The sequence below is a fragment of the Polypterus senegalus genome, chromosome 1, assembly GCF_016835505.1.
Source record: "Polypterus senegalus isolate Bchr_013 chromosome 1, ASM1683550v1, whole genome shotgun sequence".
In the NCBI taxonomy this organism is placed as follows: Eukaryota; Metazoa; Chordata; class Cladistia; order Polypteriformes; family Polypteridae; genus Polypterus; species Polypterus senegalus.
The window spans coordinates 176,958,800-176,981,162 of NC_053154.1; the positions used below are offsets into that span (position 1 = coordinate 176,958,800).

The following is a 22,363-nucleotide window of genomic DNA, read 5'->3' on the forward strand; positions in this document are numbered from 1 at the left end:
GAAGGCAGGGAAACAATAAGAAGCGAGCGAATGACATATACAACCATATTCATGAGTGCTGTTACTTCGGAAACAAAGCAAGGTGTAAACCTAAAGTTTAAATTAAGTTCATAGACAGGCTGACGCTGGCGTTTGTCATGCCCACGAGTAATGTGGGATACAAGTTTAATGAGAGGACACAGGATATAAACGAGAGTTTTGATCACTTTGTAACTAAGTTTAAAATTGCACGTGAAGGGCTGTGCTTATGCAAATTCTGAGAGACTGTGTTTGTGGGGGGGTTGATAGTAAAGGCGGGTGGGGGAGTCACGTCATCATCTCCCCTCCCATTTACCTCATTTCGCTCTGAGCTCCGCAGCTAACGCACGCAGTGTTACGGAAGCGAGTTTATGACGCTGCCACCAAATACTCACAGAAAAATCCACAAGTTAATACACACGCTGTCTCTAGAGTTTCTACACACTGAATCCTCCAGGCACTACTTACAAAAGGTTACATTGACAATCGTGTTACGTTATTTTTAAAATCTTTCCTTTTCTTAGCACAAGCACAGCTGAGAAGCTTCGATGCATGTGCTCCATAACGCATTAAAAAATCACGCATTTAATCACACTTTGCATTCCAAGCAAAGGGGAACTTCTCTCAATGCATGATTTCCTGGTACACCGATTACATTGATCAGCGCTTCCCGATTCATTTTAACCTCTCACCCCCTTGGTTTGAGAAGAAGTATGAAAAAATATGAGGTTAACACAGAAAAACAGATCACCAATTGAAGCTTTATGAATAATCGATTCGCCATCAATAATTGTTTTGGTAAAGCCATACTCAGTGTAATCCTCCTTCCATTTTATAATTTTTCCCCACTAGCCATGATTAAATGAACGGTAAAAAAGAAAGAGCGAAGCGAGGGTGACTTATTCAGGCAGGCAGGCGACAGCTCAATAGCTCGAATTTGGATAGAAGTAGGTTCTATTTAGTCGCCAGAAATATCTTTGTTAGGAATGGAAGTTGAATTTAGTCTTTAAATTTCTATGGTAAAGAAAAAGTTATGCAATAATGACTACATTTAACTATATAAAGTCAAAACTTGATTATATAAAGTCACTGTCGGTATATATAAAGTCAAAACTTGAATACATAAAGTCAGCGTCGGTGTATATATAAAGTCAAAACTTGAATATATAAAGTCAGCGCTGGAATATATCTATATATATCTCTCTATCTATCTATCTATCTCGATCTATCGATAGAGATATCTATCTATATCGATCTATCGATAGAGATATCTATCTAGATCTATCAGTGTTGTGATCTTAAACATTTATTCTTCAAATGGGCATTTTTATCCCCATACATCTGTTGATCGGAAAACTAATCCTAACCATTTCCAACATACCATTATACACCTGCTTAACTGAGAAAGTTTATCTCTTAATAGTTATTGCAATTTTATTATCCATCATTTACTGACGGTTCTAATGAGTATCATGAAATGCAAATCTTTTTTATAATTCTTTGGAAAATTCCATCTCAAATCAATCTCAGACCCACTTCATCCAAGTTAGGGTCTTAGTATTTCCTGGCATCACTGGGCATTAAGCAGCCATGGACAAGGCATCATGCAATCACAGGACCCACTCACCCACACACTTACACTCAATATGGGACAAATATGGAATAGCAAATTTAATCAGCCAGTCTTTAGTTTATGTGGGAAGTACATGGGGAAAATGAGACTTCATGTTAACTATTGTATTTGAACCAGGAAGTTGAAGCTGTCATTCCTTTCTGGCAAATTCTGTTTTTTCTTTTTTTGTGTTTACTTTAATTAAAAAAAAAAAACAAAACAAAAAAAACATACACAGCCAAAGCTCAATATGCAGAAAAACTTAAACTCCATTTGTTTTCTTGTGCTTAATGCCATAAACACCTTTGACTTGTAATCACAATGTTATTTGTTTATTTTGTTTATTGGTGCTCATGTTTTGCGCAGCTAGCAGTAGTTGTCTTCACTTCCTTTTCTTTGTTAGCATAAAGTTTTCTGTTTGTGTTACAGCCAAAGCCAGAACGTATGCCACTTTCTTTAAAAGGAAAGATTAAGTCTAAGGCAATTATTTCATCTTCAGATTCCTCGGATGAGGATGGCCTTAAAATTGCGGAAGACAGGTATGTGTTAAATAGTATGTTGCATTCCTTCAGGAATTTAGTCTCGTGTTTTGGGTTATAAAATAATCTTTCTTCATGTTCACCACAATTTAACAAAAAGTGAACTTTTAATTTATTATTATTTATCTTTTAATTATACCAGATCGGGCTGATTTACCTGTACACACTACTATGGTACAGTGAATGTACCATTAAAAGTGTAATGGATTGCATCTATTTTAATAAGACATTAATAATTTGTTTAAGAACATGTCCCTAACAGGTGGCCAGGTGACCACTGGTGGAAGACAGACAGTATTTTTGGTCACAAAGTAAACACCATAGTCCCATAGCCATATTACCCCTCCCCACATCCCTAAGGTGTCATTATATATATATAATGTCCTTGTTACTCCTTTAGTAGTTCTACCTCAGATAATGAAGCTATTTATTTGGACAAATAAAAACAAAACTCTTGTGACCATAAAACTAGCAGTACGTTTTTAAAAACAGTGATATTATATAGGGGTTGAATAATTGTGGCATGGTTATATTAGCACAATATTCTGTTACGCTGAAATACTACATCATACATTTTTTTTGTTGATTTTATGTATCACACTCCATTGATAAAGAAGTCATCAATTAAAAAAAAAATTAATTAGTAAATTGCAGTCTTTTGAAGGTTGGTTATTTCAAAGTGCAACTAAATATACACCATGCCAAAATAATCACAGAATAAAACATAAAATGTCTTGTAAAAATGTTTTTTAATAACATAGAAATCAATATCACAGTAAAAAACTAATTTTGAGTTTCAGTGCTTTGAAATGCCACAAAAAATGTCAGTGTTGGACTTGTTTAAGTTAGAGAAATGGTCAAGGAATTGAATGCTTTTGTATTTTTGGTCTCTGATGTCTTTTTCCTGGTGTTATTCACAATTCCTTTCTCAAATTGCTTAAATTGACCAACACTGTATAAATCAGACCGTTGCAGATTTTAACTAAACATAAAGTGTTATGACATTGCAAAAATAAAGCATCAGTTTAAAAAAAAAAATCAAGCAGTTGGCATTTATTGAATTTTTTTTTCCTATTTACAGAAATATGAAAGACAGTGGATCAGATGATAATGACAATGACAATGACCAAATGCATAGAAAGCGCATAATGTCAGAGAGTGACTCGGATGCAGGAAACAAATCTGGAAGTGATGCTGGAAGCCCAGCACATTCTGGAAGTCAACGTTCTGACTCTGGCAGTGATCCACCAATGAAAAGGAAGCGACGGCAACAGTCGGATTCTGAACAGTCTGATAATGAATCTGCTCAGTCCAAAGGAAATCGGTCTGGGGATTCTGATGATTCCCGTCCTGCTTCTCCAAATGCAGATTCAGAGCATGAGTCAGATGTGCGTTCTGAAAATGAAGGCTCTGATAGAGCTTCTGGGAATGATTCTGAGGCTGAACGTTCAAATAACGAGGCATCTAATCGTGGCTCCGATGACAGTGACTAAAAATGTAAAATATTTTATACTTTTTACAGGTTTCAATTCTAAAAACATGGACCTTTTCTTGATTGATAGAAAGTATGAATGAAAAGACTGATGGATGATATTTTATTTTGCCTTTTTCCCCATTCTCTTTCCTTGTGGCAGTTATCAGGTGTAAAATTGTAAACAGTTAAGCTGGATTGCATTTTGTATTTACACATCAGTGTTTTTTGCTAAATATTTTGATGTGTATAAACATCAACACAGTTTAAAAGCACCCTTAAAAGGTTCTTAAAAATGGAAAATTTTCATCACTGTAACTGTGTTTACTGTGTTCTTTCTTATTTAAGTGGACTTTTCCGTTAAAAAAAAAACAAAAAAAAACTCTTTGCTTTATACATGATGCAAAACCTAGGTTGCGTGTGAAATGTCTGTTTAATGGAGAATGTCAATAGTCCAATAAATATCCCTGATAAGAGTTTGAAGCATAACGATGATTTGTGTCTTGTAAGTAGCATATTTCTCATTTTCAGTGTGTGTTGAAGAGAGTTTCAGGTTTTGTTATGTACATTACTATAATTTTGTATTATCATGATGATGTACTCTGCATTGATGATTGTGGTTTAAAGGCTGCCATAATAAGTAAAGAAAATGCATGGTTTTGCAGTACTTACTTATGAGCTCCTGAGTTTAAACAGATGTAGCAGTTCTAATATGGCTACTTCTCTCCATGCCTATTAAGGCATAAAATACAAGCTACTTAACTGGAGTAAGTACCGGAATTGTTTTGTTTCAATTGAAAATCCCTTGTTACAGTATGGGTTATGTAAAATTAAATGGAGGTAGTGTGCATCTGCAAAATTAAAAGGTAACGGTTATTCCATGCCAAATAAAGAACAGAAGTCTACACATCTTAACTTTGTGTTTTTAACCCCTAAATGGGAATAACCTTTACCCTTCTTCCCTTACATAAAAATAATGTTTATTGGTTATAGCACATAGAAATACACCACTTAATAAAGTACTTAATTTTGGGTAAAGCGGAGACCTGTATGATAGCATATAGTGTTGTCCACTGCAACACTTTTTTGTAAATATAGTTTAAAACTTTTACAAATTACAGTGATAATTTGTATGGGTGCATTTATAAACTGCTCTTGATATGATACATTTCACCATTATTCACTTTTGCTTCATTTGTTCTCATCATCATCTTTCTGGGTTTATTTAGATTAATTGGCTCCCAGATAATTTTTTTTTCCTCCACTCTCCATGGTCCTGGGCATCCTTTTGGCTTGAAATCCTTTTTATAACGCATGCCATGACCAGGTGGTCTTTGGCCTTATGACCTCTGAATCCATCTTCATGCATCTGTCCACCCAGTCATCCTTTACTTTTTTGCTCCATATGCCCACACCACATTAGTCTTCCTTGTCAGCCCGACACTTCTACACCAAGTCTTTTTCTTAATATTGGATTAATACTTTGACATTCCACACATCTATTTAATCATTCTCAACTACGTTCTTTCCAGGTTTCCTCAAGTTGTATTAGCCATGCCCTACCCCAATAATATGTACTACTACTCCCATAGCTTTTATATCCTTTTCCTTCAATGTGAAGGGATTCCCTTTGGTGTCAGTTTCTTGCATCTCTCAACTCTTGTTGTGCCTGTACCTTTGTCTGCATTCTGTACTTAGCATCATTTATTTCTATAGCGCCTACAAAGGGTGTAGTTCAGAGTGACTTATAAAAACCAAAGGCAAAATTAAAAAAAAAATCCGAAATTGAGCTATGGCCAGACAGAAGACGAAAATGAAAACACCAGCTCGTGTGAATACTGGACATAATACTGCTAGGAGTTCCAAGGCCGAATGACCACCCAGCCCTTCCTGACCATTGTTAATGTCTACATATGAGGATATAGTTCAGCAGGTCTCATTATCAAAAGCTTGTATTGATTTTTCAGCTCCGTGCATAGGTGGCAAAGTACTCATTTTTCTAAAGGAGTTCAGTTTGTTGTGCTGAATATGGTGTGGCTTTCATTACTTCTGCAAGTCATCAGGAGGAGTAAAAGCCACTTATTTTAGGTGTGATGTTTATTTAATGTTGCTTCTAAAGCTTCACAGTTAATCATGGAAGATCTGTCAGTCTATTCCGTGGATGGTGCTGTGTTCAACAAAAGATCAGTAGTTGACAATAGTAATCTTGGATTACCTACACACACTGTTGCTTACAACTTTAGAGATATCCATAAACACCCCTGTTTTAAGGTTCCATTGATCATATGCATAAGAATTGAAATCTGCTGCTATTATTATGAAATTGTCATATTAGTAGTTATGATGAACAGTAAATCTAAAAATTCATTGACAAAGGAGGATTAATTAACTGGACTCCTTAGGTAGAAGATAGAATTCACTGAGAAAAAGAAATTATGTGAATATCATTAATAACAGCTTTTGCACTAAACATCTTGCTAGTTACTGCTTTAAAATTAGGTAAAACCATTTTAAGAGCGTTTGAATAACACTGCTGCTCCGAATCTCAGTACTAAGGATACAAGTTAAGTTGTTTACATTTATACCTTTTTTATTAAAGGTCTAACTTTGGTATTTTTCAACTCAGTTATTTTTTTTACAATCTTGATATATGTTAGTTTGAAACAATGTTCTAAAGTGAAGCATACTTTATAAACTTTAATGCAAGTCCCATTGTGAAGAAAAGCCATAAAACTTACAGAACATGTCCATTTTTCAAACCAAAAATGTTATTGTGCATGTTGAGCCGCGTCTTGACCTTACACTAGAGATGGGAAAATGATACCAGAGCTTTGGAGCTTGTGTCAGTCAATCTGAAGCGTAGTGAGTCAAATTACTGTGTCGGAGCTTGTGTCAATTCACTGCTGTCATGTGGCCCATGACGTTTGAAGGTTCGAATGGCATCTGTGCTTCACACATGCTTTATTGGCTTGATAGCGTTTTGTCGCTTTGGTGCTAAATGAACAGGTAGCTTATATCAAATGCATCATTCTCATTCAACGATGTTCGGGTGTGAGGAGAGAGAGATTTGGAGAGCTTTGGTGACAGATGGTGACTAACTGGAAAATGGCGTTCAAAAGTTAAATAGTATAAATGGACAAGGACCTTAGCAAAATAAAATGAACACAGACTTTTCTGACATTTTACTGGTGACATGAGACATGAAACATGAAACAGTGCTGCTTCATTTGCGCTTGTGAGTGTTTGCCTTGACCGTGGTTAACCACCAGATGTCGCTGTTCATACTGGGGCTGAGGCTTTAACGCATCAAATCTTTTTCGGCACAAATAGAAAGAAAGCCTCAAAGCTTCATGAGGCTTCATTTTCCCATTACTACCTTACATTTCTTCTTTCAGCTGCTCCCGTTAGGGGCCAGCACAGCGGATCATCTTCCACATCTTTCTGTCCTCTGTATCTTGTTTTGTTACACCTATCACCTGCATTTCTTCTCTCACCACATCCACAAACCTTCTCTTAGGCCTTCCTCTTTTCCTCTTCCCTTGCAGCTCTATCCTTAGCATCCTTCTCCCAATATACACAGCATCTCTCCTCTGCACATGTCCAAACCAACGCAATCTCGCCTCTCTGACTTTGTCTCTTAACTGTCCAACTTGAGCTGATCCTCTAATGTACTAATTTCTAATCCTAGCCATCCTCGTGACACCCAATGCAAATCTTACAATCTTTAACTCTGCTACCTCCAGCTCTGTCTCCTGCTTTCTGGTTAGTGCCACCGTCTCCAACCCATATACCATAGCTGATCTCACTACCATCCTGTAGACATTCCCTTTCACTCTTGCTGATATCCGTCTGGCACAAATCACTCCTGACACTCTTCTGCACCCATTCCACCCTGCCTGCACTGTCTTTTTCGCCTCTCTTCCACAATCCCCATTACTCTGTACTGTTGATTCCAAGTATTTAAACTCATCCACCTTTGCCAACTCTACTCCCTGCATCCTGACCATTCCACTGACCTCCCTCTCATTTAGACACATGTATTCTGTCTTGTTCCTACTGACCCTCATTCCTCTTGTCTCTAGAGCATATCTTTGACTCTCCAGGGTCTCCTTAACCTACTCCCTACTATCACTATAGATCACAATGTCATCAGCAAACATCATAATCCATGGGGACTCCTGTCTAATCTCGTCTGTCAACCTGTCCATCACCATTGCAAATAAAAAAAAGGTTCAGAGCCAATCCCTGATATAATCCCACCTCCACCTTGAATGCATCTGTCACTCCTACCACCTCACCACCGTCACACTTCCTTCATACATATCCTGTACAACCCTTACGTACTTCTCTGCCACTCCCGACTTCGTCATACAATAACATAATTCCTCTCGAGGCACCCTGTTATATGCTTTCTCCAGGTCCACAAAGACGCAATGCAACTCCTTCTTGCCTTCTCTATACTTCTCCATCAACACCCTCAGAGGAAACATCTCATCTGTGGTGCTCTTTCTGGACATGAAACCATACTGCTGCTCACTAATCATCACCTCACTTCCTAGCCTAGCTTCCACTACTCTTTCCCATAATTTCATGCTGTGGCTCATCAATTTTATCCCCCTGTAGTTACTACAGTCCTACACACCCCCCTTATTCTTAAATATCGGCACCAGTACACTACTTCTCCACTCTTCAGGCATCTTTTCACTTTCCAAGATTCCATTAAACAATCTGGTTAAAAACCCCACTGCCATCTCTCCTAAACACCTCCATGCTTCCACAGATATGTCATCTGGACCAATGGCTTTTCCATTCTTCATCCTCTTCATAGCTGTCCGTACTTCCTCCTTGCACTTCCTGATTCACTATCTCCACATCATCCAACCTCTTCTCTCTCTCATTCTCTTCATTCATCAGCCTCTCAAAGTACTCTTTCCATCTGCTCAACACACTCTCCTTGCTTGTGAGTATGTTTCCATCTTTATCCTTTATCACCCTAACCTGCTGCACATCTTTCCCAGCTTGGTCCCTCTATCTAGCCAATCAGTACAGGTCCTATTTCTCCCCCTTTGGTGTCCAATCTCTCATACAACTCATGATACACCTTTTCTTTAGCCTTCGCCACCTCTCGCTTCACCTTGTGCCTTATCTCCTTATACTCTTGTCTACTTTCTGCATCTCTCTGACTATCCCCCTTCTTCTTTGACATCCTCTTCCTCTGTATACTCTCTTGTATTTCCCCATTCCACTACCAGGTTTCCTTATCCTCCTTCTTCTGTCCAGATGTCGCGCCAAGCACCCTTCTTGCTGTCACCCTTACTACATCTACTGTAGTTTCCCAGCTGTCTGGTAACTCTTCACTGCCACCCAGTACCTGTCTCACCTCTTCCCTAAACTCAATCTTGCAGTCTTCTTTTTTCAACTCCCACCATTTGATCCTTGGCTCTGCCCTCACTCTCTTCCTCTTCTTCATCTCCAACGTCATCCTGCAGACCACCATCCTATGCTACTTAACTTACACTTTGTCCTGCCACCACTTTGCAGTCTTCAATCTTCTTCAGATTAACTCTTCTGCATAGGATGTAATCTACCTGTGTGCATCTTCCTCCACCCTTGTACATAATCCTATTTTCCTCCCTCTTCTTAAAATACATATTCACCACAGCCATGTCCATCCTTTTGGCAAAATCCACTATCCTCTGACCTTCTTCATTCCTCTCCTTGACACCATACCTACCCATCACCTCCTTGTCTCCTCTGTTCCCTTCACCAACATGTCCATTGAAATCCGCTCCAATCACCACTTTCTATCCCTTGGGTACACTGTTCATCACTTAATCCAACTCACTCCAAAAATATTCTTTCTCGCCCATTGCACACCCAACTTGCGGTGCATATGCACTAACAACATTTATCATCACACCTCCAATTTCCAGCTTCATAATCATTACTCTGCCTGACACTCTTTTCACCTCCAAAACACTCTTGACATACTGTTCCTTCAGAATAACCCCTACTCCATTTCTCCTCCCATCCACACCATGATAGTACAATTTGAATCCACCTCCGATTCACCTGGCCTTACTCCCCTTTCATTTAGTCTCTTGAACACACAATATATCAACCTTCCTTCTCTCCATCATATCTGCTAACTCTCTCCCCTTACCAGTCATACTACCAACATTCAAAGTTCCTACCCTCAGTTCCACTCTCTTTACCTTCCTCCTCTCCTCCTGCCTCCGGACACGTCTCCCCCTTCTTCTCCTTCTTCGGCCAACAGTAGCCCAATTTTCGCCAGCACCCTGTTGGCTAACTGCACTGGTGGCGGTCGTTGTTAACCCGGGGCTCGACCGATCTGGTATGGAAATTTGTATTGTTGTCCACATTATTGATTTGGCTTTTACATTGGATGCCCTTCCTGACGTAACCCTCCCCATTTATTCGGGCTTGGGACCGGCATGAAGAAACAGACTGGTTTGTGCTTCCACTGTGGCTGGGTTCCATCACTAACTTAGAAACACATTGCAAATGACCGTGTCCGTGTTGTTGAAAGAAAGAAAGAAGAAAAAAAAAAGCAGCTTATAGCAGTGGTTCTTAAGTTCAGTCCATGGGGGTGCCTGCAGCTGCTGGTTTTTATTCAAATGAGTTTCTTAATAAGTAAGTCATTGTTGCCTTTAATTGATCTCATTGTTTAATTATGTGACCAGTTTTTCCTTTATTTCCCACTTAATAAAAGTGAAGTCGTGTTAGAGTTGCGCCTGTTAGAAATTAAGAAATATTTGTTTTTCTTATTTTAAATTGCTTACTTTTTAATTCACTTTTTCATGGTATTGCTTTTTAACTGAATCTCAATACTTAGTTAATGATGGGCAGAACAGGCACCAGCACAAAGGACTCTGAAAGGAGCAGCTGCTTTAGTATTAAACCACTTGTGTGGCTATTAGTAAATAATTGTCTAAATAACCAGAACATTAATAAATAAAGAGGAAAAAGGATGAATTCTTACCCATCTAACACACACTCACACACACCTGCTTTATTCAGTAAAAAATAGCATAGATAGTTTGTAATTTGTGCATATATGCCAAAAACATAGAAACTGGGAAATAATGGCTGGCTTAACTGAGGTAGGAATCCAGTTAACAGAAGAAATGGGTTGGGACAAACCTTGCAGCTACATGGGACCCTCAGACTTGAGAACCACTGATTTAAAGCATCTGTGATTAGTTATTAAAATATCAATATTACTCACCTCTTTATTTAGAACTCCTATGGCTGTTTCATACTGTAATTTGTTTGTGGCTTATTTTGTCTGTGACAATCTTGGAATTTTGCCTACTGGAGAATGTGCCATCCCATCAGAAGAGACACAGTTGTCTCTGTAGTTGTTGGTTTTCTGAACAACTGGCTGATATCCTTCAGTGAGTGGAACAGGTTTGACTATTCAGGGTCTGCTGAAGGCTTTGTCCTCATCACCGACAGGTCTCAGACACAATGATCCTTGCAGCAGAGGTCCTCTTTCTGATGACTTGCAGAAGTAATAAAAAAATCCTTCTTCAGTACCTCTGATTGAGGGTGGCAAGTGTCATTAACTACAGCACTACAGTCCCAGCATTCCTGTGCTTCTCAAAGACTGACGGGTCTTTCCTTGCAATGTCCACAACACAAGTGTTTTTGATCAGATGAATTAAAGGTAAGGTTACAGACATCTTGGTCTTCTGACAAAGTAGTAGAACTTCAAACTTGTTCCTACACATCAAGTCACGTTGAGAATAACAGAGTGACTTAGACTTGGGGCTGTCCCTAGTCCAGCCTTATTGTCTGTGCCATCTGCTGACTTCCCGACTCTCTTTGCAGAATTAATGTTGCAGGCTCACATTCAGAGTGGAGGTGAGTCGAAAGTATGCATAGCATCCTGGATTGCCCGAATATGTACCTTCTGTTCTCTCTATTGGGGCATGACACCAGTGTGGCAAAACATTCCAACTTTATCCAAAATGACACATCTTTGTAGTTACATCAGCATTCTGCACCCCTCTCACAAACTTTCATGGAACAACGTTGCCACTTGCAGACTACCGTTCACAACGCTGCATGTTTTTTTTTGGCCTACTTATAACAAGTACACTGGCTGAGTTTCTCCCAGATCCTTAGCCACACTTACAATGTAGACATATACCCATCTCGTCCACACTTCCTACTGCTTTGCCACCAGCCACCACTCTCAGTCTTTCCTGCATTTTACTTTCCACTTTTGCTTGCTGGAAAAACAGCATTGCATTATCTATTTTTTCTTTCAATTCCATATCAGGTTTTGTCATCAAAATGACATCATCAGCATTCAACAGCTCCTATGGCAATCTTGCACTCTTGTCCTTGGTTAATTTTACAACAGCAGAATCAGTTTTCACAACTTTATGCTAACTAGAGATTTTTTTGTGTTTAAAAGATCGTGGCATAAAAGTACAGAAATGTTTTTTTATTTATAAAGTAAGAGTGAGCTTAGTACTGAAGGCATGTAAATGTTAGAGTAATGTTATGTTTGCTCTGACTGTTTGTTTTGCTAGGTGTATTACAGAATGTCATAAGTGTTTAAAATCGAGAAAGTAGACTGTTTACATGGTTCTCTTTTTGTGATCATATTGTTATGAAAAAATAAAGAATGAAATGTCAAATATATCTAAAGGGGCAAAGGGAGTTAAACATAGTACTATAATGTATCATGAGGGACAATGAAGGCCAAATTACCTAAAAGGATTTTGTATTTGAATATACTAAAGAATATTTGAACAGTCAGTAAAAACTAAAAACAGCAGAGCTGCAAAAAACATATACAGTATCTCAGAAGGATTATCATAGTTATTCATCCTGACGTGCTTCAATTTCAACAATAAAAACAAAAGTAGTTTGCCTTTATGAAGTCTTAACTCCAGTAGTTCACCAGGCATGACTCCAGGCCCTTGTGTGACCTTAAACTCAGCCTGTTGAAGCAAAAAGGGAATTTAGTTACAAAGCAGTTTGTGTACATGTGACAGATCCACTGTACTTGACTGTTTTTTTTCCAGGGTTGTTAGTGGAGATTCTAGCTCCAAAATTTTTAAGAGATCTCGAAGCATTACAGGCCACTGGCAAAGCTTATCGTGAAATGAAGGATGTTGCCTTGATGCCCATATCAACAAAGGCTGGATCATTAACTAAGCCAGTGTTAAAAACAGAAGAGATCCTCTAATCTGGAGGATTAGAGATTGAGGAAAAGATATTGTCAAGTTTGGACTGAATCTGATGTTGGAATAAGAAAAATGAAAATTCTTTAGTTAAGGGATTCATCAAAATTAATTGGAATCAAATTTAACTCAGAAGTAAATTCACAGTGTGAATGATTTGCATGAGGATCATGGTGATAGGTAGGGAAGGGAAAATTATATAACCTAAGTGATTGTGGAGTTAAATGTGTCAATAGCAATAATTAATTGAAAAAGCTTGGAAGACTCGGGATCTGATTGGTCAGAAAGAGGAGGAATTAGGAATAAATATCTTTATGCAATAGAGGCCCAGGCAGAACTTGGGGCAAATGTCTTCCCACCAAATTTAACTAATATATAACAAAACTTACAGTCCTCAGATGAAGAGAGCAAAATAAAAGAATAGGCACTCCACATTTATGTTTAGAGGCAGAGGCAGAAATGGACATAAAGTAAAAATGACTAGCTCTTTCACCCTATACAATATCCACAAAATTAGATGCAGCAGATCTCCTGGGCTTATCACATCTGGACTCCAGCAGCTCTCTACTGGGAGGAGTACCAGCATAATTCACCAAACCGCTGCAGATGATTCAAAATCCGGCAGCACGTCTGGTGTGTAACCATCCACCGAGTGCAACAGGAGTAGGAGCGACTTACTGCTCTGGATATCTCCCAGCTGAAGGCTGAAGAACGGTAATGGGAGACGGTTAGCAGGGTTCCTGGAGATCCCAGCTGAATGTCCTGGTTGACGGCAGGAACCAGCAGCACAGACTTGCCGGAGAAAATATCCCTTTGCTGAGCAAACCTTAGAAGGTGAGCAAGGAGAGAGCTTTTAGATGGAAGCACTGATCCTGTTTTTACCTTTGGATAATTGATGTGATTTTAATCTCCACTTCAACACTGGTTTTATTATGGACAATTTATTAACTTATTTATTGAAAGACTGCACTGCACTGCTTGCACTCTGTTATGAATAAAAAACAATCATGATTGTTGATGGTCCCGGGTTCAAGGAGTCATGGCAGCTGCATCTAACCCTAACCATCAATTTCTACTTATGAGAATTATAAAGGTTTCTAGCCCAAAATAAAGTGAATTGTATTCAAAAAAGTTCTCACTGCTTATTATTTTAGCTTATTTTGATTATATGGTTTACATGAATTATCCCTGGTTTTACCAACTTGTCTCACTTATATGTATGAAAATTTCGAGTGGTTGAGTTACAGTGTGCATAAAGTGCCCACCATCTACACTGTGTGATAAAATGATCTGCGTGATATTCGCATGTGAGAAATAACAAACAAAACCATGACACTGAAACTAACAATGTATAGTGAGATCTTCTTTCATCTTAACTAACACAGTAAGTCTGCAAGGCCAAGGTAACTGCAGCCATCTGTTTGTAATGGAATTAGTTTATTACTGAAACAGAATACAAAGAGCTTTAGAGCAATTAGTCAGCCATCTCGACTCAGGTTTCAGCCAGCCTCAAAGGATAGAGTTTCATTTCCTTCAGTGTGGTGTCATGTAATTCATTAAAGATTAACTCATTCAGTTAGATTGTTTATTTTCTTTTTTCTTCTTACTCTATAGAAAAGGCAAGATTCAAGCTGCCACAACAGACCTCTGCTTTGACCCTTCGCTTTTCAGTGTTTATTGGCTGACATGTAGTTTCTGTCCCTTTCACCATGTTGGGTACATCTTCTCAGTCTGATCTTCAGTTCTCTCGTTCCAGTGTAAAGTCACCGGTGTTGGACAATGGGATGTTCTACCGGCCTTTCACACTAAGCATTAGCAATTTAAATGGACATAGCAACCTGTACTCTGGGAACGCTAAGCAGGGTGACAAGGTAAGAGATGTGCGCTTCATCTCCCCATTGCATAGCTCCACACCTACGTCAAGTCAGATGTCCATTCTTCCAGTCCGGCCCATGAGTTCCTTGAACTCAAATTCAGCATTTCTTCAGTTAAGTCGTTTGCAGGGGGAGCTGGTTCGAAAAAGAAAGGTAAGATTTTCACATTTATTGGATTTTTTTTTTCATATATGACTTTGAAGTGTTAGGTGTGAATAGTTTATGTACTTTAATAAAACAAAGTAAAGCAATTCCTGTTGTTTTGAACAAGTGAGAAATCAAAGTGCGTGGAATGAGCGAAACAAAGACTGCAAACATCCAGGGCTCTGCTTTGTCAAATAACCAAAAATGTGAAGTTACATATTTTAAAAGAATTTTTTTTTCAATGAACCACAAGTTCATATCATTTTGGAATAATTTTTTATTACTAGCTAACTATGCCAAAATTTCGACAGATGATGGAGTAGCTGCTTTTCATCCATCCATTTACTAATCCCACTTATCTTGTCACAATTGAAATGTAGAAAGTGGTAGCATGAATCAGAGTGTCCTCTGTGTGTGTGTGTGTATATATATTACTGTGCAAACATGTTAGGCACTTGTAAGGAAAAATGCTGTAAGCTAGAAAATCTTTTAAAGATAATGTCAACGTCAGTTTTTATTAATCGATAAACTTACTAGAAAGTGTAGTAAACGTAAAAAACATCAATGAAATCAATATTTGGTGTGATCACTCTTTGCCTTAAGACCAGCAGCAGTTATCTTTTGTCCACTATCATCTGCACAAGGTCAGGGGTTCCAAACCTCTTGGAGAACTTGTCATTTTTCCACAGCATATTTTGGTGATCTTACTTGCTTCTGTCTCCCAGATTGGCTCCAAGATGTTGAGATCAGGGCTCTGGGGGTGCCATACCACCTGTTGTTGGATTCCTTGTTCCTCTTTTTGCTGTGAATAGTTTCGTTTAATTTATTTTTAACGCACATTTAAAACAATCGATATCGACCAGCATGCTCTACATTAGAATAAATGAAGTAAGAAGAACTACATTCTAAGACAGGATAAGGTTAAATAAAAACATAAAACACACTAAAAATATTAAAGAAACCATCTATTTTCCAACCCGTTGAATCCGAACACAGGGTCACGCTGGAGCCAATCCCAGGGCAGGAAACAATCCTGGGCAGGGTGCCAACCCACCGCAGGACACACACACCCATTAGGGACAATTTAGAATCGCCAATCCACCTAACCTGCATGTCTTTAGACTGTGGGAGGAAACCCACACAGACACGGGGGAGAACATGCAAACTCCACACAGGGAGGACCCGGGAAGCGAACCCAGGTCTCCTAACTGCAAGGCAGCAGCGCAACAACTGCGCCACCCTTAAAGAAACCAATTCTAATTAAAAGGCAAAGAAAAAGATGTTAAGAATGGTCAGAGCTGTAGCAGATCTGACATAAATGAGGTAGTTTGAGCCAAAGCCTAGGAGTGGATGTTACAAAAGTACCCTCATCTTTAAATTTTAGGTGAGCCAATGTCTCTACTAAGAGCGTCTGATCAGATGACCTAAGTTGGTGAGATGGAATATAAAGGTGTAAAAGGTCGGAGAGACGGGACAAGCAACAGCACCTTAAAATCAACCCTGTAAAGAAGCAGAAGCCAATGAAGAGAGGCTAAAACAGGAGACATGCTGAAGTGTGCCTGTCAAAATTCTAGCCACAGTGCTTAGGACCAGTTGTACCTGAGAAGGGGATTACAGGATAACTCCAATGTATTAGGAGTTACAATAGTCGAAGCACAAAAAAAAAAGTATGAGTCGTCTTTTTAAGATCAACAACAGACAAAAATGACTTGATCTTAAGTAACACTCATAGCTGTTACATGATTTTGAACATGTGTAATGATGATACTGCATGATGGATAACAATCTGCCTGTATTTCCCACCAGAGATTTGTCATTCACCAACTCCATTTGCAGAATTGCAGCTCCAAACCTGCCAAAACAGGAAAGATCGAGGATTGGAAATGCTGTGGTTGGCCACAGAATCTGAGTGCAGCAAATGGGAAATACATCATGCTTACTTACTCTTATACTCCATACCATCCTAGCATATACAGATAATACAAACCTCTACGCTAATATTCTGTTCACTGCTTCCTTCTGTCAAACAGACCATTGTAACTGGCACCAGTAGATTCAGGGATAGTTCCTAGCTACATATCAGAAGATTATTGAGCAGCCAGTCATAAGAACAAATACAATGCCTTGTGAAAATATTCATCCCCCTCAGTATTTGTCCTGCTTTGTCACATTTCAACCTGGAATTAAAATGGATTTTTGGGGAGACACAATGAGCCGATAATTAACACAAAAAAAGGTTTTCACCTCCCAAAGCTAATGCTTTGTAGAGTCAGCTCTTGATGCAATTACAGTTACAAGTCTCTTGGGGAATGTCTGTATTAGTTTAGCACATCCTGGCACTGGGATTTTCACCCATTCTTCGAGGCAAAACTGCTCATTTATTGGTGTACATCAATCTTCAAGTCATGCCACAGATTTGTTATTCATCTCTGAGCATTGTGGCCTATTGACATGATGGTATAATTATTGGTAATATGAAGGATTCACATTTATGTAGTATGAAAAGAAATGTGTATTGTTAAGCCACCTTAGAGTGATTTTTTGTCAGTAAGTCACATTGCAGAAATAAATAAATACTTTATAGATGATTTGTAAGAGTTCTGAACATGCAAAGAAGTGTTTCTTAGGTCCTGTTACATAACAGTAAATGAGTACAGTAGTGCATTTTGCAGTACCGAAACTAAAGTGTTGCCAGGGTTTCATAGCAAAGAGGATGAATACATATGCACTCACAACTTTTCAGTTTTTATTTGTTTTTTCACATATATAAAAGGTGTTTTATTTTTAATTGGCACTTCAACATTTTGGACTATATTGTTAAGTCTCTTATATAAAATCCAAAACAAAGATCCATTTTAATTGCAGATTGCAGTGTGACAAAACAAGACAAACACCAAGGGGGGTGAAAACATTTGCAAGGCACTGTATAGCAGCATAAGAAATATCTATAACATATAATTACTGCTATTAAATTTATATTGTATATATAAGTTGAATGCTATGTATAATGTTTTGTGCGTATGTGTTTTTGATAGTATTGTATTATTACAGTATAAGTTGTTCTGAGGAGACATGCAAGTAAGAATCTCCTTGTACTGAGTCCACATAATTATGAACTTGAGCTTGAATTTAAACTTAAACCAAATCCCCATTACACACAAGAGTATACAGACACAGACACAAAATCAAGTCAATCTGAACCCATCTTTTTATTGTGTGCTCATTTTGCCAGGAATGTGAAGATTTAAAGCAGCAAAACAAGGTTTTGTCAAATGAGATCCACATAGAAAAACATGTAATGCGTTCAGAGAGTGAACTGACAATGAGAAAACTTCGAAATTTAAACCAGGATCTGCAAGTCCAAGTGAAGGAGGTGAGTTAGTGATTCGTGAACAAAGTGGTGCATATTTTTGTGGTGTCTTTCTCTTGCACTGCAGAGGGGCATAGTGCTTAAAGCTGTTACTTCTCACTATGGTGACCAGAAAGAAGCAACTTCTGATTTGCAGAGTCTAATGAACTAACACACAATTCTCATTCTCGGAATGCAGCATTCTTGGATTTTAATTTATTATTATACTTTAGCATTCTTTTTGTGGATTCAGATTTATTCAGGCATGTGACGTAACCTGGGGTGTTAAATGACTTTCTTTCACAGCTTACTCATTTCTATCATACAGGGTGGGACAGGGAAACAGGAAATTTTGGAATGAGATGTTGGTGACCCTGGGGTGTCAGCAATTGTTGAGACCAATGCAGCCTCATTTAGAACACCTTGCCATTAGTTATAATGGAGCAAAGGAGTGGTGCGCAATGAACATTTGGTGTGAAAGCCTTTTATAAGAATGGTGATAGTGTGACTGCAGCGCAAAAAGGAACTTCAGAGTCATTACCAGTTAGGACATCATGATTGTGTCCCGTCTACTCAGGTTATTACAACATGACTGTGTTATATGAAGAAACGGGTTCAGCCTTAAAAAATAAGTCTCCAGGTTAGAGCCACTTCACGTACTGCCTGACAATCACTGGCATCCCCTTTGACATGTTACGTTAAGCAATGCAGAATTTCCACAACAGTCTGTCAGAATGTGTGTGGAGAAATGGACAACACCTTCATGGTGTTTTCTCCAAAACGTAATATAAATATTGAATGAATATTGATTACCATCATTAATATATTTCATTATTAAATGTAGTTTGTAATATATTTATTCGTGTATTGAACGACAGTTGAAAATTTCCTATTTCCCTGCGCCACCCTGTATAATTTGTTCTCATTTTGTTTATACACTTTTCCAGATACATCTTTGAAGGGACGCGGTAGTTAGTACTGCTGTCTCACAGCTTAATTCTTGAATTTAAACCAAAGTCTGCTTGCTGCTTCTGTGACATTTGGACACTCTGTCTGCGACTGTTGTTTTTCTCTCAGGAATATTCAGTTTCCTGCAATCTCCTAAAAACATGAAGGTTATGATTAATGGCCACGTTAAACTGGCCTGGTTCCTGTGAGAGGGGGTCATTCCATGGCCTTGCACCCTGTCCAGCGTTGGATAAACCTTTGTGCTCAATACTCACATGAGATACTTTGGTCTTCTCTGACCAGAAAATGTGCAAAACTGACGCAACAACAAATGATGCCATTTTTTATTTTTTTCTATTGTACTATATAAATAACACAAGTATGTCACTGCGCAATGAATTGATGTATCTGAATGAATGCCACCCTCTGTGAACCTTTTACTTTTAAATATTTTAATATTTTGTAAATGTTGTCACATGTTAATGCACTTCATATCCTACAAATATCTCCAATAAGGTATGTACAAACGACAGCACTGGTAAACAGGATGTGAGAGGAGTTTCAAGGTAAACATCAGTTTGAAGTCCAGGATAAAGTAACACTGGAGGGGTTCACAGACAAAAGTGCGATAGACAAATGAGCGCCGACAAATCCGCTAACTGGTTTTCGCCAAATGTACACCGACAAAATCGCGAGAGAGGCCAAGAGAGTGGGACGCCCTTGCTGCAATTCTTCCAACATATGCAGGGCGTGCTGATGCCATGCTGATGGCATGCCGCGTCTCATAATATTGACTTCTAAAATAAACATTATTATATATGCTTTAAACTAGTAATTCATATTTAATGAAATTTTCGCGATTTTGACGGCGCGTTTTAATCGGCGCTATTTTGTCGGCTCGCATATGTCTATCGCACAAATGTCGGGTCACACACTGGAGGTATATACACTTACTGGCCACTTTATTAGGTACACCTGTTCAACTGCTTGTTAATGCAAATATCTAATCAGCCAATCACATGGCAGCAACTTAATGCATTTAGGCATGTAGACATTGTCAAGATGACCTTCTGAAGTTCAAACTGAGCAACAGAATGTAGAAAAAAGGTGATTGAAGTAAACTTTGAATGTGGTATAATTGTTGTTGCCAGAAGGGCTGGTCTGAGTATTTCAGAAACTGATGATCTATTGGGATTTTCACACACAACTATCTTGAAGATTACAGAGAATGGTCCAAAAAAGGGGAAAATATTCAGTGAGCAACAGTTCTCTGGGTGAAAATGCTTTGTTAATGCCGCAGATCAGAGAATGGGCAGACTGGTTTGAACTGATAGAAAGGCAACAGTAAGTCAACTGACTACTTGTTACAACTGAGGTATGCTGAAGAGCATCTCTGAATGCACAACACATCAAAATTTGAAGCAGATGGGCTACCGCAGCAGGAGACAAAAATAAGTGCCACTCCTGCCAGCTGAGAACAGGCAACTAAGGTTACAATTTGCACAGGCTCACCAAAATTAGACAATACAAAATTGGAAAAAAGTTGCCTGGTCTGATGAGTCATGATTTCTGCTACAACATTCAGATGGTAGGGGCAGAATTTGGCATCAATAACGTGAAATCATGGCTCCATCCTGCCTTGTATCAACAGTTCAGGCTGGTGTTAGTGGTGTAATGCTGTAGGCAATATTTTCTTGGCAAACTTTGGGCCCTTTAGTACCAGCTGAACATTATTTAAATGCCACAGCCTACCTGAGTATTGTTGCTAACCACAGTGTACCCATCTTCTGATGGCTAATTCCAGGTTTCTTTAACATGAGAATGAATTTACCTTAACTCAAATGACCTCCACAGTCACCAGATCTCAATCCAATAGAGCACATTTGTAATGCAGTCGAACGGGAGATTTGCATCATGAATTTGCAGCCAACAAATCTGCAGCAACTGCGTAATGCTGTCATGTTAATATGGATCCAAATCCCTGAGGAATGTTTCTAGCACCTTGCTGAATCTATGTCATGATAAATTAAAGCAGTTCTGATAGCAAAATGGGGTCCAACCTGGTACTAGCAAGGTGTTCCTAATAAAGTGGACAGTGATCATAGATCAATTTGGATAGGCTCTCCTGTTCATGTACTACTGGTAAGATATTCTTGTGTAGCTGTAGCTGGTTCTCCTACAAGTAGCAGGCAGTCATGAGATTGGCTTAATTCACATCTTCTTGGATGAGAGACCAGAGTGATTTTAATGGGAAGTACCAACAATCCTACCAAAGCTAGAAATGCAGAGCTTGCCATCACTTAAATTCCTTTAGCAATATTCAAGCAAATTACAATATAGATTGATTGTACAGAATGTAATTAGATTGTTTGTTTCCTCAGAAGGGCCTTTAATAAAAAACCTTCTCCACTAGAGCTTCCAAGTTCCTTACATTTTCAGTGTCAAAGTTTTAGAATTTCATATTCACTGGACTAAGGTTTGTAGAAGACTGATTCCTTCTTTGGTGTTCAATGCTGTTACCATAGGCCTCAACTTCCTGCTTATGTGTAATGGACTTTGAAGGTTCAACAGGGAATTAATAACTCTGGTATCCCATTTCAAATCTGAGGGGAGGAGAAAAGGAACATGGAATTAGTTAACGTTATGAGACAATGTCCCCAGGGATTATTTCAAATAAAAGAATGGTACCAGGAGATAATAACATAAAATGAGAATCACAGTCAGGCAAGGCAGGGTCAGAACTAGAAGATCAAAAAGATACATCAGGGAACAAAGTACTGGGGCAAACCAAAAATCAAAGTCAAACGTCAAAGAGACGTCAAAACCCTGTAATTAAACCTAGCACTTGAGGTTCTTGATAAACAAACTAACTACCAGTGAAGAATTTGAGATTTATCCAACTGAAGGATAATGTTACATGGAGTCTTCAACATATTTATAGCCAACTTTCTGCAAATGTCACCCATGCGCTTATCATGGTAACATGACATGACTGGGAGGCACATAAACAAATGGCATGAAAATAAGATAAATAATAAAAATCAATCCTAAGACGTCCCTAAAGAGAATGTGTAATACTACAGTTAAAGCTTGTTTTGAATGTCTTTGTACCATCAAAAGACAACCTAGAAATACCCATTCATTGGGAGTTTACAGTAGATAATTAGAACATTAGAATGTTAGAACA

General features: G+C 38.5%; 2 protein-coding genes across 2 annotated transcripts in view; both read left to right on the plus strand.

Annotated features, from left to right (window-relative positions):
• Positions 1-4,547, plus strand: part of ctr9 (CTR9 homolog, Paf1/RNA polymerase II complex component) — a 54,194-nt gene extending 49,647 nt beyond the window's left edge. The window contains exons 23-24 of the mRNA XM_039763530.1: positions 2,060-2,169; positions 3,251-4,547. Of these exons, the coding sequence (XP_039619464.1) occupies positions 2,060-2,169; positions 3,251-3,662 (522 nt within the window). The 3' untranslated portion in view covers positions 3,663-4,547. The remainder of the gene's footprint in view (positions 1-2,059; positions 2,170-3,250) is intronic.
• A 9,967-nt stretch (positions 4,548-14,514) lies between these two features.
• The window catches only part of LOC120538546 (golgin subfamily A member 6-like protein 1), a 48,240-nt gene continuing 40,391 nt past the window's right edge, over positions 14,515-22,363 (plus strand). The window contains exons 1-2 of the mRNA XM_039767971.1: positions 14,515-14,888; positions 18,112-18,252. Of these exons, the coding sequence (XP_039623905.1) occupies positions 14,571-14,888; positions 18,112-18,252 (459 nt within the window). The 5' untranslated portion in view covers positions 14,515-14,570. The remainder of the gene's footprint in view (positions 14,889-18,111; positions 18,253-22,363) is intronic.